The following is a 19,371-nucleotide window of genomic DNA, read 5'->3' on the forward strand; positions in this document are numbered from 1 at the left end:
CTGTAAGTTTTTAATTATTGCAAAATAAAAAATTATAAAAAGAATTTTCTGTAGTTTTACAATTATTTTAGAATCTAAGAAATTAAAAATATCAAAAAGATTTTAAAAACAGAAAAGACATATATATCTTGAATGTGAAGCAAATAAATATGTATGAAATTGAAATTGGACAACAGTCATATCTGGGTTTCTCTGCACCAAGTCCAAATAAATTTTATTATAGATTTGGGATATTCTGTGATTTTAACACAGAATAATTAGCTCTATCTCACATTACTTAGTCAATATTAGCATGTGCAAATTTCTAACTGTAAAGACAATGAGTTAATCATGATCTGTGATAAGAAGAAACAAGGCTAATTTGTACTCAGGTTTGAACTGTGTCAGATGCTCTGTGAAAAGCATCTGCCCATAATGGAGGCAACACCAGAGTGTGTGTGTGAGGCTTGTGTATCATTTTGGCTTCATCACTCATAAGATAGGCCACACATAGGGTTAACTTCATTAGGCTTTAGTGTTCTCATCTGATACCAGCCTAGATGATCTCTAAATTCCTTTCCACCCCTAACATAAGATTCTGCCTTTGCTAATAACACAACCACTTGTATGTTTTTTTTTAAATCTAATGTAAACAACTTTTTTTTTTTTACTATTGATTTGTGAATGTGCTAGCCTGTTTCATTCTTTAAAAAAATAATTTCCTTGTTGGCACCACTTTACAACCCCTAACAGATCTGGGTGATGATCATCAATGGCTGTGAACATTCAAACAAAGAGGTGGCAAGATATTATGAGCTAGCTTCACCACCTATGAAGCAGCTGTGCAAAAAATATATAAATATAGCAAACTCTAATCTGATCAAGCCCCTTAATCCAATTATCAATTTGTAGGAATACAGGTTACATGACACCTCAGAGATGAAATCAGCAAAAGCCAGACCATGGGAAACTAATAGACAAAAGACCTCTGTTCCTTCAGCAAAAAACTGCAAGGAAAAAGAAGATATGGAGGAGGAATCTATAGATTAAAAGAGACTTGAGGGCGGTTCACATAGGGACCGTAGACCGGGCGGGCGACGAGCCGAGCCGAGCCGAGTCGAGCGAGAGACGGCGAGGAGGGAGCGACGCCAGGCCCGGGCAGCCGCGGTTCGGTCCTTGACAGACTCATCTTTGAGTGGGGCTCTAGTGCAGTCTGACTCCAGTATTGTGTAAGTGACATTTTCAAACTATGTGAAGATCCTTTTTTTTTTTTTTTTTTTTTTATCATCATTTTATTGAGATATATTCACATACCACGCAGTCATACAAAACAAATCGTACTTTCGATTGTTTACAGTACCATTACATAGTTGTACATTCATCACCTAAATCAATCCCTGACACCTTCATTAGCACACACACAAAAATAACAAGAATAATAATTAGAGTGAAAAACAGCAATTGAAGTAAAAAAGAACACTGGGTACCTTTGTCTGTTTGTTTGCTTCCCCTACTTTTCTACACATCCATCCATAAACTAGACAAAGTGGAGTTTGGTCCTTATGGCATTCCCAATCCCACTGTCACCCCTCATAAGCTACATTTTTATACAACTGTCTTCGAGATTCATGGGTTCTGGGTTGTAGTTTAATAGTTTCAGGTATCCACCACCAGCTACCCCAATTCTTTAGAACTTAAAAAAGGTTGTCTAAAGTGTGCGTAAGAGTGCCCACCAGAGTGATCTCTCGGCTCGTTTTGGAATCTCTCTGCCACTGAAGCTTATTTCATTTCCTTTCACATCCCCCTTTTGGTCAAGAAGATGTTCTCCATCCCACGATGCCGGGTCTACATTCCTCCCCGGGAGTCATATTCCACGTTGCCAGGGAGATTCACTTCCCTGGGTGTCTGATCCCACGTAGGGGGGAGGGCAGTGATTTCACCTTTCAAGTTGGCTCAGCCAGAGAGAGAGGGCCACATCTGAGCAACAAAGAGGCATTCAGGAGGAGACTCTTAGGCACAAATACAGGGAGGCCTAGCCTCTCCTTTGCAGCAACCGTCTTCCCAAGGGTAAAACTTATGGTAGAGGGCTCAACCCATCAAACCACCAGTCCCCTATGTCTGTGGTCATGTTAGCAACCATGAAGGTGGGGTAGGCAAATACCCCTGCATTCTCCACAGGCTCCTCAAGGGGGCACTACATCTTTTTTTTTTTTTTTTTCCTTGTTTGTCTTTTTTCTTTTTTTTTTTTTTTTTTTTAACTTTCCCTTCTTTTTTAAATCAACTGTATGAAAAAAAAAGTTAAAAAGAAAACAAACATACAATAAAAGAACATTTCAAAGAGACCATAAGAAGGGAGTAAGAAAAAGACAACTAACCTAAGATAACTGCTTAACTTCCAACATGTTCCTACTTTACCCCAAGAAAGTTACATAATATAGCAACATTTCAGTGAACTTGTTCCTACTACATCCATCAGAAATTAACAGACCATAGTCATTTCTGGGCATCCCCAGAACGTTAAATAGCTTATCTGTTCTTCTTGGATTATTGTTCCCCCTTCCTTAATTGCTCTCTACTGCTAGTTCCCCTACATTCTACATTATAAACCATTTGTTTTTACATTTTTCAAAGTTCACATTAGTGGTAGCATATAATATTTCTCTTTTTGTGCCTGGCTTATTTCGCTCAGCATTATGTCTTCAAGGTTCATCCATGTTGTCATATGTTTCACCAGATCGTTCCTTCTTACTGCCGCGTAGTATTCCATCGTGTGTATATACCACATTTTATTTATCCACTCATCTGTTGAAGGACATTTGGGTTGTTTCCATCTCTTGGCAATTGTGAATAATGCTGCTATGAACATTGGCGTGCAGATATCTGTTCGTGTCACTGCTTTCCGATCTTCCGGGTATATACCGAGAAGTGCAATCGCTGGATCGAATGGTAGCTCTATATCTAGTTTTCTAAGGAACTGCCAGACTGACTTCCAGAGTGGCTGAACCATTATACAGTCCCACCAACAATGAATAAGAGTTCCAATTTCTCCACATCCCCTCCAGCATTTGTAGTTTCCTGTTTGTTTAATGGCAGCCATTCTAACCGGTGTTAGATGGTATCTCATTGTGGTCTTAATTTGCATCTCTCTAATAGCTAGTGAAGCTGAACATTTTTTCATGTGTTTCTTGGCCATTTGTATTTCCTCTTCAGAGAACTGTCTTTTCATATCTTTTGCCCATTTTATAATTGGGCTGTCTGTACTATTGTCATTGAGTTGTAGGATTTCTTTGTATATGCAAGATATCAGTCTTTTGTCAGATACATGGTTTCCAAAAATTTTTTCCCATTGAGTTGGCTGCCTCTTTACCTTTTTGAGAAATTCCTTTGAGGTGCAGAAACTTCTAAGCTTGAGGAGTTCCCATTTATCTATTTTCTCTTTTGTTGCTTGTGCTTTGGGTGTAAAGTCTAGGAAGTGGCCTCCTAATACAAGGTCTTGAAGATGTTTTCCTACATTATCTTCTAGGAGTTTTATGGTACTTTCTTTTATATTGAGATCTTTGGTCCATTTTGAGTTAATTTTTGTGTAGGGGGTGAGGTAGGGGTCCTCTTTCATTCTTTTGGATATGGATATCCAACTCTCCCAGCCCCATTTGTTGAAAAGACCATTATGGCTCAGTTCGGTGACTTTGGGGGCCTTATCAAAGATCAGTCGGCCATAGATCTGAGGGTCTATCTCTGAATTCTCAATTCGATTCCATTGAGTGAAGATCCTTTTTAAGAAGATTTATTCCTTTGTGATGGAGAAGTATGAAAAAATTGGGAAAATTGGTGAAGGATCGTATGGAGTTGTTTTCAAATGCAGAAACAGGGACACGGGTCAGATTGTGGCCATCAAGAGGTTTCTGGAATCAGAAGATGACCCTGTCATAAAGAAAATTGCCCTTCGGGAAATCCGCATGCTCAAGCAACTCAAGCATCCCAACCTTGTCAACCTCCTTGAAGTCTTCAGGAGGAAACGGAAGCTTCATTTGGTGTTTGAATACTGTGACCACACAGTTCTCCATGAGTTGGACAGATACCAAAGAGGGGGATCTCATTCCTAGGCACCAGCAGGTATTTAGCACGAATCAGTACTTCAGTGGTGTGAAAATTCCAGACCCCGAAGAAATGGGCTGTCTCCACATGGACCCCACTGAGAGACTGACATGCGAACAGCTGTTGCAGCACCCTTATTTTGACAGCATCAGGGAAATAAGGGATTCGGCAAAAGAACATGAAAAACCACCAAGGAGGACCCAAAAACAGAACCGAAAGCACTTGCCTGGGCTGCAATACCTACCTCAACTGACCAGCAGCAGCATTCTTCCAGCTTTGGAAAATAAGAAATACTACTGTAATACCAAGAAACTTAACTACCGTTTTCCAAACATTTAAGGAGTTTTGAGATTGATGATAAAGAACGTATTGATAAATAATCTGAAAAGGAAATTTTTGATTGAGAACAACCACACTGTACACCAGGAGAAAGCACATGGCACAATATGAAGGGGAAATCCAGGTCCAATCTTCCATGCTCATTGATATTATCTTGAACAGAAAGTTTGTTTGGAGTTTCATTTGTATTTTTGTTTTATCTAAGCAGCCAAACTTATGATTACAGACAGAATATAAACTGTGTCTATTGCCCATACCTCGGGCAAAATTAGATGATGTCAAAAGATTTGTTCCAGTTGAACCATATGCAACAAGTTAAAAGCAGATTACAAACTGTTTATGTGTATTTTCTAGGATCTTTGTTACCTTGAGTCCTATCTCCTGCCTTTCAGATTGACTCAACAGATTTAAGGATAGCTGTATTTCTTGAAATCAAAATGTCCAAAATTCCATTTCCTGCTTACTCTATCTCCTGATTTTTATATTTTAAAAACATTTTTTGGAATATTTAAGACCTGTTCAAAATATTTAAAATAATATTATCATTAAAAAGCTTTGTAATTTATATGCTTATATATTTAGTGATATGTTTTTAGACATTTCTTATATATACTTTTTTCTTTACTTTCATTAAAGTGTGCATCTTAGTCATTTTTGTAGGCAAGATGGATGTATAATACTCCATCTGCACTTGTTCGCCCAATGCCCCTAGCAACCAATGTCATGAAGCTTGGCAGCTGACCAGTGTGGTCAAGGGGTAGAACAAGACCTAGAGCTTCAAAGGAACTAAACCCATCATCCTGAAAATGATTAGAACTGCATTCTGTCCAGCTCAGCCTTAGACCTGGAGACAGATCTACTTCAAGTTGTACTGTACATAGCGATCTGGATTTTGGAAGAAACTGCTTGAGCTTTCACTTGGGTCATGAAAGACAACAGGTTGCAAACTGATGTATTCCCTAAAATATCTCTTTACATTGAAAGTATGTATGTGTGTATGTATGTATGTTATCTATCTATATCATCCTAACAACTAATATATAACTAATAAGTAGTCCAAAATGATATTAAGGATTCCTAGCTTTGTACAGTGTGACTTAAAATGATGACATTGATTAGCTTTTATTTGGTCTACTACCCGTATTCAAAAAGCTTTTTCCATCCTTGTTCTCTGGACACAAAGGCAGCGTGAAGTTCATGTTTCTCTTACAGCCCAACACTAGTTTTGATTGATGTGCTGCCACTATTTTCTTGCCGTTCTGTCAGAGTTTTCAATGTTATATTTTACTGTATCATCAAAACACCTTTCTTCTGCATTTCAAGTTTATTGCAATGTTAATTTTCTTCATGGGAGCATTTGACCCCATTCGCTTACTGCTAAGTGATCCACTAAATTCTGGTATCTGCTCAATAATTTTGGCTACCCCAGCCAGTTATTGACATCCTAAGGCTTCCTGATGTACGTAGCTTCTTGCATAGAGCTGATGGTGGATTATATAATAGTCCCAGTTCCATCCCACTCTTGTTATGCAGCCTTGATTCAAATGACAAGGAAGGACATCCAACTTCAGTGAATAATTTACATTTCATGTTCTTTTTTTTTTCCATAACCCAAGAAACTGTACTTGACAGAGGCAGATGACTATAACTGCCTAACTCATTTCTAATTGTTTTACAGAAAACAATTCAGAATAGAAAAGTAGCTCCAAACTAAATAGTGGCAAACTGGTTGCCTGACCTCACAGAAATGAAACAGAAACTTGAGGAAAAGGGCTCCTCTTTTTCCTTAATGAGTGCTATTAAATTTATGCTTTTGTTTAATTTAACCATACTTGTAATGATTTTCTTCAGCATGTAATCACCACTTTATCACATGAGACTGTTCTAGATCTTTGTTTTGTTTTTTAAATTTGCTATTTCCTGATTTTTTAATGAAAGATAGTAGCAATTAAATTAGCAAACAGTATATCATTTACGGTACATGTGATTTCCATAAAGTGTTTTCTAAACACAACAAAAATTAATTTTTATACTTGAAAGCTGCATCATAGAAAGTGGTTATTTGAAAAGTATTTCTAGTCAAGGTTATATTCAACAGCTTAATGTTAAAATCAAATATACAGGTCCCAGGCACTTCCGCTGAGGAGCGCGAGGCCGCCACTATTAATCCCCTCTGGGAATTGAGTCAGCGCCCCTCTTCCTTGTCCTCTCCGAGCTTTCCTGGCCGGCACGTGGGGACCGCAGGTGTCCGCCCACGCCCTCGAAGGAGAGAAACTGCGGCCAGTGGTGGAGGGCGCTGCCAGCTGCAGGGAAACCACATGAGTTTTGCACCTTCTCCAACGTTTAACCCTCAACAACCCTGTGAGCTCTGCCTGCCCAGGCCTCTTACCTCCTCCAGAGGAGCAAAAGGAAATGACCAGGTTTCAGGAGGCAGTGACATTCAAGGATGTAGCCGTGGTCTTCACCAAGGAAGAACTGGGGCTGCTGGATGCTGCGCAGAGTAAATTGTACCAAGATGTGATGGTGGAGACCTTCAGGAACCTGCTCTCTGTGGGGTTGTGGGATGGCCTATCCTGCTGAAGAGGTTCCCTATGGCTGATGTGGGAGAGGAATCAGACTGTCTTCAACCATCCTGTGAAAACTTTTGCAATACTCATGTTGCAGAATAAAATGGAGAAGACATTTGGTCAACCAAGATGGTAGTGTAAGATGCTTCAGAATACCATTCCCCTACAGAATCCTTGAAACACTAGCAAAAACTGGCAAAGCAAAATCCTAAGAGCTCTGGAAAAGTTAAAGGGTACCAGTAACTTGGTGAGCACAGTATCAAGAAAAGAAAACTTAATGACTGTAGGAGAAGCTTGTGGTGGCCTTGCCTGCCCTTTCCCAACCCCTCCCTTGTGTGGTGTGTAGGCGGCCTGTGTTCTGATTATGGGTCCCTGGCCCTGTGCTAAAGGGAGTAGAGAACCCCTCTGTGCATATTGGGGTGCCTGTGTGTCACTGCTAATCTATTAGGTAGTAACATGAAGGACTAAACCAGAAAACTCATGTCTGGCTCAGCTCTTTAAAACGTGCCTGGCAGGCAGAAGCAGCTTGTGGACAGCTGTAAGACTATCAAATCGAAGTGGCTGGGGAAAAGGGTAACTGGCTTCAAGAAATAAAATAGAACACCCAGGAGAGAGGGGAAAATATATTCCATAAGGAGTAGAGGGGGCATTTCATTCCCTGTAAATGGTGGGAATTCCTAAGGTCATGAGTGCACGCCCAGGACAAGATGTATGCTTAGAAAATACAAGTCCTCACTTTTCTATGGGTTCATCTTGGAGGACTAAACTCTGAATGAGAGCACCAGGAAACACATAGCCAATTTGCAAAGCCTGAAAGTAATTTGCTTTGTTTTTTGCTGTAAACTGGTACTGAAAGAAATATCTGTCATATCACTAGCTGCATACATATTTTAGAGACAACTCAAGGACTAAATTCCAGAGCTAACACATGAAAATATTAAATATATAGTGTGCAGAAAGAGTATGGGACAAAGAAACAGGAAATGATTGCCCAAAAAAGGAATAAGATAAAACTTCTGAAACTATCTTTTAAAAAATGATCTTTTAATGTACTCAAAGAACTCAAGTATATTGAGAAAATGATATATGGACAAAATTAGAATCACAATAAATGAGAGCAATTATAAACAGGAACCAATCAAACTACTTTAGTTGAAGACCATAATAATGAAAGTGAAAATTTTCGTAGAAGAATAGAACACCAGATTGGAGTTGGCAGAAGAAAGAATCAATGAACTAAATAAGATAAGAAATTGTGATTCAGGCTGGGAAGCAGAAAGAGGAAAAGTGAACAGGGTCTGGAGACCTATGTGACACCATGCACTATATGAGTCCCAGAGGAGAAGAAAGAGAGGAAGCTACAGAAGGAATACTCAAAGACACGATGACAGAAAACTTGCCAAATTTAATGAAAGACATGGACATACACATTGAAGTCTCTGAAGATAAAGTTTTAAAATACAGACAGTATCATCCTTTACCCTGTATTCTGATTCACCTTATTCCTAACCAGATTGGTTTCATTCATAGCTCTAATAGATGTCTGATCTCCTTTTCGACTTCTCTATCAGTTGCTCTTTGGAGTAATGCTGACTTTCAGAGTTGGAGAACATTGAAAGAGTGTGTGCTTTCAGAGCTTTGATTCTATGCCATAATTTTCTTACCATCATTTTCTAAATGAAGCTATTTTCAGATATAAAAACAACAGTTGATTTATATTGGAGTCACTATCCACAAACAACAGCAAAAGTTTGTCCTGTCTCACCTTTACACATTTACCAGGGTTATGTTAATTACTAGGTAGAACATAATTTGTATACTTACCTTGCATCTTTTTTTAACCGCAAATTTCATTGAGATATATTCACACACCATATAATCCATCCAAAGTGTACAAGGAATGTCTCACAGTATCATCACCTAGTCTCACAATCTTCACCAAGATCTAACTTGAGAATATTTTCATTACTCCAAAAGAAAAATACCAAAAACACATAAAAAAGAGAGCACAAAACTCCCCATACCCTTCTTTCCTTCCCCCATTATTCATGTGGAACATTTATTACTCTGATGGAAAAATATTAAGATATTACCATTAACTAAAGTCTGTAGTTTGCAATAGGTTCTTTTCCCCTCATATGCAACTGGAATTCTTATACCTTGTTGGCAAGAATGTAAGAGGCTGCAGCTGCTGTGGAAAAGAGTTTAGAAATTCCTCAGAAAGTTGAACACAGAATTATCATATGACCTGGCTATCCCACATCTAGTTATATGTGCCGAAGAATTGAAAACAGGGAATCAAAATGTTATCTGTATACCACCAATGTTCATAGCATCATTATTAACAGTTGCCAAAAGGTGGAAGCAATCGAAATGTCTGATATTAGAAAAAACCTACCCTACCTTTTCTTTGCTATTGCTTGCATTGAATATATTTTTCTATCCCTTCATTTTCTACCTATATGTATTTTGGGGTCAAAAATGAGTCTCTTGTAAACAGCATATAGATGGATCATATTTTTTATCCATTCTGCCAATCTGTGTCTTTTGTTTGGGGAGTTAATCCCATAACATTCACTGTTATTACAGTAAAAGCCATCCTTACTTTGATTATTTTATAGTTTCCCTTTAATTTGTCTGTTCTATTATTTTTCTCTTTATTCTTTTAGTGCCCTTACTTATTATCTTTCTCCAGTCTTTTTTTGTCAGGCAGCAAAAATTCTTTCACTTTTTCTTACAGGACAGGTCACTTACTAACACATTCTCTGAACTTTTGTTTATTCTGTAAATATTTTAAACTCTCCCTCCATTTTTCCTTAAAATTCAGTTCTATTGAGATATATTCACATACCATGCAATCATCAACAGTGTACAATCAATTATTCACCATACAATCATATAGTTGTGCATTCATGACCCCAATCAATTTTTGAACATATTCCATACTCCCAAAAGAATAAAAATAAGAATAAAAATAAAAGCAAAAAAAAAAACAAAACACCCAAAGTATTCCATCTCCCATCCCACCCTATTTTTCATTTAGTTTTTGTCCCCATTTTGCTACTCCCTCAATTTTGAAGGACAGCTTTGCTGGATAAATAATTCTTGGCTGGCAGAACATATGCTATGTGAAATTAGGAACCCCCTACTTTTATAAATCAAGCCCCTTATTTTGAGGCTTGCTTTTATGAAAATTATGGTTGTAAAGGGGAGGCTAAACCCACCTATAATTATGCCTAGGACAATAAAGCTAACAATAAACCTTATTTAGTACAAACCATAAAAAAAAAAAAAAAAAAAAAAATCAAATATACAGATATCCACAAACAAGTTAGCATATAACTAACAATAAAGACCTATTTTATATGTTTATAATATTCTTTATCCCTTCTTTCTAGATCTAATTTGAATTTTGGGTTTACGCTTCTTTTTTGATGTCCCTTGAATTCACAGAAGGTAGAGTATCCAAGAGAATATGAAGGAAGAAAAATTAGTTTTTAATCAACATGTTAAAATTTTTTATGTTTAAAGCAATTTTTTTTTTAATTTAAGAAAAAAGTAAGTATAGCTGTGCTGGTCTTTACCTTCGCAATTTGTTTCCTCTGTTCTATTGCAAATTAGCGAAACTATTTGAATTTAGCCAAGTATCTCTAATAAAACACTACTTTAAGCTTACAAAATAGACAAATTAACCAGAAATTATTCATTTTGAGAAAGGGTATATGTTATAAACAATACAGGAAACCAGGATCATAAGAAATGCATGTGAATCCCGGGAAGCAATATGAAATGCATGCCTGAATAACCACTGATTACTATGCATAATTGATTCTGTCAATGAATCTGTAATTTAGCGTCCCACTTTTAATTATTGTGCATTTATGTAACAGGCTTAAATAACTTTAAAGTTGTTAAAATGTAAATTACTGTTATAATTCAATAAAGAATACCTGTTGCACATTTAAAAAAAAAAAGAGACTTGAGACATCTCAACCAATCACAATGTATGTATCTTATTTGGATCCAGACTCAAACTGAGAAATGGTATTAAAAACATATAAGATGATTAGGGAAAAGTGAACACTAAATATATATTTAATTATACTCAGGAATTACCATTTGTTTTTGTTTTTGTTTTTGTTTTGATGAGATAATGATATTTTTAAGCCACCCTTTTACTGTTACATATTAAAATACTTTGGGGAGAAACTGTATGATATCCTGGTTTTACTTCAAAATAATATGGGGGAGAGGAATGAGTGGGGATATAATTGTAACAAACTGGCCATAGGCTGATAATTGCTGAAATTCGGTGACAGGTATACAGGGATTTGTAATGCTATTCTTTCTACTTTTGTCATTGTTAGAAATTTTCCATAGCAAAAGTTTATAAAAATCTTTTTGAAAAACCACTTTTAAGTTTTCATAAATTCTTTGAAAGGTACAAAGGTAAAGATGTGTTCAAATTTAAATATGCTACAAAGAGTTTTTGCTACTATATAACCATGAATTTCCTTTTCTGAGATAAAACGGTTAAACCAAAATATCAACGAATACAATTGCTTTTAACTCTTTCCTTGCTGGACCAGATTGCCCTGAACAAAGATCTAAGAGGGTTTAGAGATTTTTCATAACCCACCACCATATGTAAAAATACATCAGAGTAAAAGAAAAGGAAGTTCAAGCAATTTGCACCTGTCATTCAAAGATAAAATGCCTCCTCAGAGAAATAAATGATTTTACAAGCATGTACTGAGCACTTACCATATGTGAAGCAGACTTGGCACACTTCTTTATAAATATAATGCCAGTGTTTCTTCTATCACATTCATCCATTGGTTTATAGAACTCAACTGAAAAACTACCTCAAACACTTTCTGGAAGTAGAAATGTGAAGAGTACAAACACTAAACATACAGGTGCACATCCAGGGATGTGATGCGTGTGGGTGTGCATGCATGTACATAAGGTAGAAATGAAGAGAGATGTACAAAGATCCTCTGACCACCTGGTTCTCTTCATATGTACCAGGACACAAATTTTGTTGGTCTTAAAAAACCTCACCTGAATGTCTAGAAGCATTTAAATTAAGAGGATTTTTATACGATGGCACTATGACTTCTAGAAATTACCAAAATGGCCCCAACATTCGGAGCTTACCTCACTCCCAGAGACCATGTATTAATTAAGCAATCGCTGTGAAAACTAACTGTAACTTATGAAGAGTATTAAATGGGTTGGTCTAACAAAGACCTTGATTAAATGCACATCCAGCTCATGCCAAAGTAAAGAGCTAGATGTCTTTTGTGCATTAACTACATTTGCCTTTCTCAGTTTTATAACAAAAGTAAATACACATATACTTTAGTTATGCAAGATGGTACCATTGGGAGAATCTGAGTGAAATATACACGGAATCCTCTATACATTTTTTGCAACTTCCTGTGAACCTCTAATTATTTCAAAATAAAAAGTCGCTTTTTAAAAAAAGAAAGTAAAGCACATCAGAAGGAGTAACACTATTCTTGGGGGGTAGAGAATAAGCAGATTCATTCTAAAGCCAAAGGTTCTACTTGGCCCAATACTAATAGTATGCATGATTTCCCCATGGGATCTTATTTGATTATATAAATTTTACCAGTCACATACCAAAGCAAATTCTGAATGATAAATGGCTATTGAAACACCTGTCAGAAAATGGAGAAATGCTATTTCTCCCTCATTCAGGGGAATCATTTCAATTTAGCAAGCCATAGGGACATTACTATCATACCCTGCTCTTCCATGAAATCCTTTGTGACCACTGCCACTGCTACATCCTGATGGGACTGGCCTCTCTGCCTCTGTATCCCACTGTTCCTCAGATATCCAGCTAGCAGAGCACCTGGGGCACTTCCCTGAACTTCTGTTGATGTGTGCACCCCCTTTCTGCAATGAAAGCCTACTGAAGGCAGGGACTCTGTCTGATTTGTCTCTACATATCGTCAGTGCCTTATACAGTGTCTTTGTAACAACAGGGGCTCAATAAAGGTTGAATGAATGAAGACTAGATGAAAAAGAAAAATAAGGAAGGAGAGAAGAATGGATGGATATGGATAGACAGAGAGATGAGTAGATATGTCCACTTCTCCTTAACTGTACATACAGGAAGATAACAAAAGCCATGTAGTTCTTACCAGAAGCATCCATTCTTGTTAGGAGACCATGCCTCTCCAGGGATCTCAAAACCCCCCTCAACAATGAACAAATTCCTTGGCAACTAAACAAAACCATAGACCCCTATGACTAGTGGACTCCCCTGGTCCTGAAACGGGAGGCTTTTAATTGAATGTGTGTCATGAGAGAGGCAGTCTCTATAAGCAGAAATAGCCCCCTTCTGAGCAGGTGAATGAAGGTTTAGTGATTGTGCAGCCCATCCACTCCTAATCCTCTGGTCCCAGAAATTCTAGCACCATATGCTTTGAGCTGAGGGGTCAGGCAGGGTCAAATGTCCTATTATAACTTGAAGTGAGAGGAGACAGTTTATTTCAATAGTTCCAAAAGTACAATAGCCATCATTTTTCTGACATCCAGGCCTGGGAGCATAGCTGGGATGACAGGACACCAAAAGGTCAAAGCTCTTCCAAAGAAGTTGTCCAATGCTTCTCCAGATGTCCTTCTCAGCATCAGGGGAGGAATCCCAAAGTAATTTCCAAAAGCAGACCCAGAGCTTCAGTGAGCATGGTCTCAATCAGTGTGCAAGCAGCCTCCACATAACTGGTTATGTCCCAAGGGTCTATCATTTATTGAGGGAGGGCCTTCTATGGGCCAGATGGTTTATATACATTATTGCTATTGGAACTTGCAACACATTTACCCATGGAAATAATGTTATAATGACCTGATTTGGTCCTCCCTCCAGGAAAACCTATTTTATCCACAACATCCCTGGGGTAGAGTATTGTCATTATAGGACCTAATTACCCTGTACAATACTATTTTAGTGTACAAAATGAGACACCAAGGCTGTAAGAATTCCAATATAGAATTTGGAAGCTATAGCAACACCCACTACAGTGGGATCAAGGACACCTTCTCCACTCCCAGTCATACTCATTAGCTGGGCTATGTTAGCAGAGAATCCCCCACCCCAAGTCAGAGAAGGCAGCAGAAGCTCTAGATGCCTCATTTGCTCCAAAATCCCCTCATGTCCTTCCTACCACAGAACCTGGGCTGGAATGGGGTGGGGGGATCTCAGGCTTTGGGAGTGCATGGGGAGGGCATTTCTGAAGCCCCCGAGCCAATCTATCAGTGCTGCTGCTTCTATGTGTGACAGACTGTATGATCCAGAGCTGCTGAGACAGCAAATAAATAGGGTCAGGTGAGCACTTCTCTGGAAATGACTTTGCCTTCAAATTGGGAATTTGTCCAATCCTGCTATTGATCAAGTAAAACAGACACAGCATAACATGAGAACATCACTTAAGTCAGATTTTCCCAATGGAAAATAAAGAAGTTTAAAAATCAGCTTGGCAGAACTGAGCTGATCTCTTCTTCTTCAAAAGAAAAGTCTTCAACCCCATGTAATGCCGCACCACTATGACACAGTCAAGCTTTTTACAACATTCACACATGTGACCTTTTCTCAAGACGGCACAAGAGAGACACAGACACCCACATAAGAAGTTGGGTTAGCGACTGGGAGAACAAAGCTTCCCGGTCCTGACCTTTTGCTCCATGAGCTGGAAAGGGCAGCAGAGAAGCTGGAGGGAGACATTCAGGCCCTGGAGAAAGAAAGACCTGAAGTTCGTTCTCACCATTTCAGAAGAACACACATGCTCCACCCAAGGTGGGGCCTGAACTCTCAATGGTCTTCTCCCACTTTTAGGGGAATTGGCATGCATTCATCTTGTCCATAGCATTTCTCTCCACCAATGACTTTTTCTTGTTGTTGCCATTTTTCTCCAAGTTCTTCAAGAGATGCTGAAAACCTCATCTGGTTCATTTTAAAAACAATTACCAACTTACACTGAGCAACACCTTAGAAGTACATAGAGGCACACCAACATGGGCCACCCATGAGACAGGGTTAGCACAGTATGAAGGCTGACTATCACTTATCTGGAGTTGTACAGATGTGTGGCTGCAGGTCACATCTTTAGAGTGCCAGACTTGCTAAGCCAAAGTGTGTTATGGTAGTGTAACCAAGAAAATACTTGTAAATTTTTGTCACAGCCTCTCAGAAGGGAGGCTAGGGGCAGAGCCTGACAGTCCCCCCACCCCTTTCCTGCTTGGTGGAGTGGACTTCCTTACTTGACTTGGAGAGCTGCTCATCCTGGGAAATGCCAAGATCGTCCGACTCCCCCGACAGCTCCTTGATGAAGTTGGAAGGAAACATTCCAGTCTTTCCATTGAGAACACCTTCCCACCATCCTTCCTCTACCTGCACAGATGTAAACAGAAGCAAAAAGATGTAGGATCAGGTTAGACACATCTGTATGGTGCAGAGCACAGAACCTACCCAGGGAGAGCTGAAGGACCCAAAGCTTAAAAGTTAATGGGGAGCATGGAAAACAGACCACATAGAGTCTTGAGAATCAGGTAAAGGCAGGGGTTTTTAACAAGAGTCCATAAACTCAAATGGAAAAATAAGTAACACTTTCTTTTCACCAACCTCCAACTGAAATTTAGCATTTCCCTCCATCATAAATGTAGGGTAATGAGCCACAGTAATATTAGAAGTACCTGTGACTTACCAACAAACAAATCATGGATATTTTCATAGCACATTATAGATGCTGCAGATGTCTCTAAATATCATTTCCACTCATCACTACTCTCAAGTGGTGGCAGTTAGCCACCTGCTGGGAGACCTTGTTCTTTAATGGATTACTAAAGAAGCACATAGATTTCTATATCAAAATTTGTTTTTAAAATACTTTGACAGCTACTTCCATATAATTGGCTTTCTGTGAAATCCTATGTGTTTTATTTTATACATTTAAAAACAGTATTTAGGGGGGAAAAACATTATTTGAAAACTGAAAATGGCTTCTCCAGACTGCCAAAACTAACTAGACAGAATAACAAAAACAGTTAAGGACCCCTGGACAAGAACTTGAGACCTCCATCAGAAGGTAGAAGGACTCCTTGCAGGTTTCTGCAGGGTTCTAGATTGCCCTTGAATGAACAGAAATGGAGTGAAGGGAGGCAGGGAGGGCTGTGAGACTGAAGTCCTCTGGGTAGGGGAGTGAGGGTTGGAACTGGGAGAGGAGTGAGAATGGATAAGGCAGATGCAGACATGAGGCCCTTTGAGGGACAAGCTGACCTTGAGTAACCAGCTAGCCAGGACAGGGAAGAGAAGGATAAAAAAAAACCATCCTAAGAGTTTGTGAAGGAGCCATTAACAGAGCAGCAGGAGCCAGAACAGTGAGCTAGCTTCTTGGAGGTATATGAGGGTATTTTGAGAACAAGCAAGTATTAAGTTACTAGTATGGTGTGGTATTATAGAAAGAGACCTAGAAGCTCTGGAATTTTTTTACCATATGCATGCATTACCTACCCAAATCAATAAATACAATTTAAAAGCGAAAAGAATTAAAAGAAAGAAAGAAAGAAAAGTAGTCAAAAGCCCAGTTCAAAGTCTATCCTGGAACTTAGCAGCTGTGTGAAATTATTCAAATTTCCTATCAAAATGAGCCCCCAGTTTTCCCACCTGTACAATGGGGCTAATCACTACACTTCACAGTTGTTCACAGTTGTAGTGTTTAGGACAGCACTTCTATCAGTGTTAGAGATAGATGCATTATGATTCTATGCTAGGGGCTGGGGATACAGAGCCTATGGGACAGGTCTTTTTTTTTTCCTGAAGAAGTTGACAATCCACCAAGGTAGAAATGGCACATGTTTTATAGGTGGGGAAGAGGGGTGGGTATGACTGAAAACTAGTAATGCAATAGAAGAGAAAATGCCATGATTTAGTACAAACCAAAACTGTTACACAAAGTCAAGCTCACCAAGATCTAAGATGCTAAAGGAAGGTTTTGAGAAAAAAAGAAATCAAATTAAGAAAGGCCTTGAAGAGTAGAAAAGACGCATAATTAGGGGAGAGGGTGTGGGATTGGGAGACATTCTAGAAAGCGGGAGGCTGACAGAGCCTTTGGAATGGAAACAACCAGAAGAGTACGTTTAGAATATTTGTTAGGGAAATCATGGGATACAGACTTACACAGTGGCAATTACATTTCTGTGCTTACAAAATCTTCATGGAAGAATCCAGACAACTGCATCCATGCACAACTGTCCTAATGACTATTCAAAATGTGGCAGTTAACAGCATTTTATTTTAAATCATTCTGTGTTTCTATGCCAATTCCACTGATATGTATTATTCTTTCAAGGAGCTTTTTATAGGATTAAGATGCTTCGGAAGATTCACCATGAGCCTGAACATAAATAGCCACAGAATTTGTATCACAGGGTCCTCTGTGCTAGTCTTGAATAAGGAACCATAAATGGCCTCCTTTCTCCTGGGAATGACAGGACAGGAGGAAAAAACCAAGGGCACAGACCACAAATGAGCAGTCCTTGGCATAATCCCTGACAGCGCAGGCAGCTAGGCCAATTCCATTCCATTCCATTTGACGGTCTCTAAAACGTTCCCGTTCCCCAGTAATGAGTGGCTGCAGCCTGAGATCCCAGAGGGAAGCTTTCCTGATGCGTGGGATCAGCAGGCTGCCTGCTGCGAAAACGGGTGTCTTCACCTCACCACACCCCCAGATGCTTGTATCACTGTCACAGCACAGTCTGAGAGGAGTGGCCAACAGGAGGTCTATCAATAGCCACGTGGTGAGTGGAGGGGCGGACAACAAAACCACTGTTTACTGCTTGGGGGGCGCACTCAGAATCCCAGGCTCCATGAACGGGAAGCTAATTTTCCTGTGAGCTAGAGCCCATCACCAAGGCAGGGGTCTGACCCCAGGACCAGGGAGAGCTGTTCAGTGCTATTTCTTCCTATAGTCTGCTGCTTTGGTCTTGAGATTCTGGCTGGAGAGATGCAAAAAAGGATTTACACCCTCACATTATCCCTCTTTAGGACATTTTAGTTTACCTTCCTGCATAAAGATGAGGATGCTGACTGCCAGAGCGATTACATTCATTCATTCATTTTAACAATAAAGCACATGCCACCCACATGAATGATGAATGAATGAATGAATGAATGGCACATAAATCATTGGGGGAAAATCCTCCACAGGGGCCTACAAAGTCCTGACTCCCCACAACAGGATTTTCACTTCCTGTGAAAAGCAGAAGGGACCAGGAGACCCTGACTACATTGGCTACTCTTCAGTATTAGGTACTGCCACGCCCTGGTCTGTATGCCTCTCCCAGAGACTGGCCATGGGATCATTTATTCAACCAATATTTCATGAGCATCTGTTCTGTATTAGGCACTGCTCTAGAGCCTTGAGATAGATAAATTGGCAAACAAAACAGAAAAAGACCCCTACCCTTTAGGAGTTTTTGCAACCAGAGAGGTACGTAGAAAACCTGCACATCCCCTACTTAGAAATCAGGCTTGCTTATTGTATGTTGTCTATATTTAAAGAGAGAAAGAAAGAAACATGTCCCTTTGTAATGAAGTCGGGATTATGGATGTCACCAAGGGTTTACAATTTCTGCCCCAAGGAAAGTAATAAAGGGGGTCAGACACCCACCTTCTCCCCCAACCCCACTAATCTGATTTCTATCACCTGATTAGTTTTGTCACTTCTTGAACTTCATATAAATGTGCTAAGACATAGTTTCAATTTTTTGAATATTGCTATAAAAACACAAATTTTAGGGGTAAACATCTTTTTCTATCAGTGAAATTAGTAAAAATATGTATATATGTTAAAGGGACCACTTTCTGAAGGTGTAAACACCTACATTATTTCTCATTTTAGTTTCTTCAAATAACCATCCCTGTTGATTTTAGGACAAGGGAAGCTGGTTGTATCAAACATAAACAAACAAGGGTTATCTAGGTCCTAAATGCCTGGGACATTTTCCCCCAATTCCTGAGTAGTTCACAGCATGATTACCTCTTTCTGGCAGGGCCAGAACATTCCATACACACAGGAAGGTTGATTTTTATCCCCTCCCTTGTTCTTCTGAGAATGAAATCTGTAGGGTAATTCAGAGGGAAGTGATTTAAGAAAACGTAAACCCCCATTTCTATTTAAGATAGGCAAACTCTGTCCAATGAGACAGAGCAACATCCATGAGTTTCATCACGGTGGGAAGGGTTTCTGGTAGGGCTCCCGAAGACATCGTTCAGCAATGCTTGATGCTACATGCTGTCTTGTGATTGTTCCTGTCCTTCAAAACAATACAGCCTAGTCCACAAATCCCCAAATTCCTAAAT

The 19,371-nt window shown here is 39.1% G+C and overlaps 1 protein-coding gene across 6 annotated transcripts in view; it reads right to left on the reverse strand.

Annotated features, from left to right (window-relative positions):
• SH3KBP1 (SH3 domain containing kinase binding protein 1) overlaps positions 1-19,371 on the reverse strand; it is a 411,078-nt gene that overhangs the window by 193,790 nt on the left and 197,917 nt on the right. For 4 of the 6 annotated variants that reach the window (XM_037821532.1, XM_037821528.1, XM_037821530.1 and 1 more), the window contains 2 exons: positions 15,273-15,402; positions 14,687-14,743 (listed from right to left, as the gene is read on the reverse strand). In XM_037821532.1, the coding sequence (XP_037677460.1) occupies positions 14,687-14,743; positions 15,273-15,402 (187 nt within the window). The remainder of the gene's footprint in view (positions 1-14,686; positions 14,744-15,272; positions 15,403-19,371) is intronic. The other 2 variants (XM_037821529.1, XM_037821533.1) reach the window with 1 other exon arrangement.

This window comes from Choloepus didactylus, chromosome X, assembly GCF_015220235.1.
Source record: "Choloepus didactylus isolate mChoDid1 chromosome X, mChoDid1.pri, whole genome shotgun sequence".
In the NCBI taxonomy this organism is placed as follows: Eukaryota; Metazoa; Chordata; class Mammalia; order Pilosa; family Megalonychidae; genus Choloepus; species Choloepus didactylus.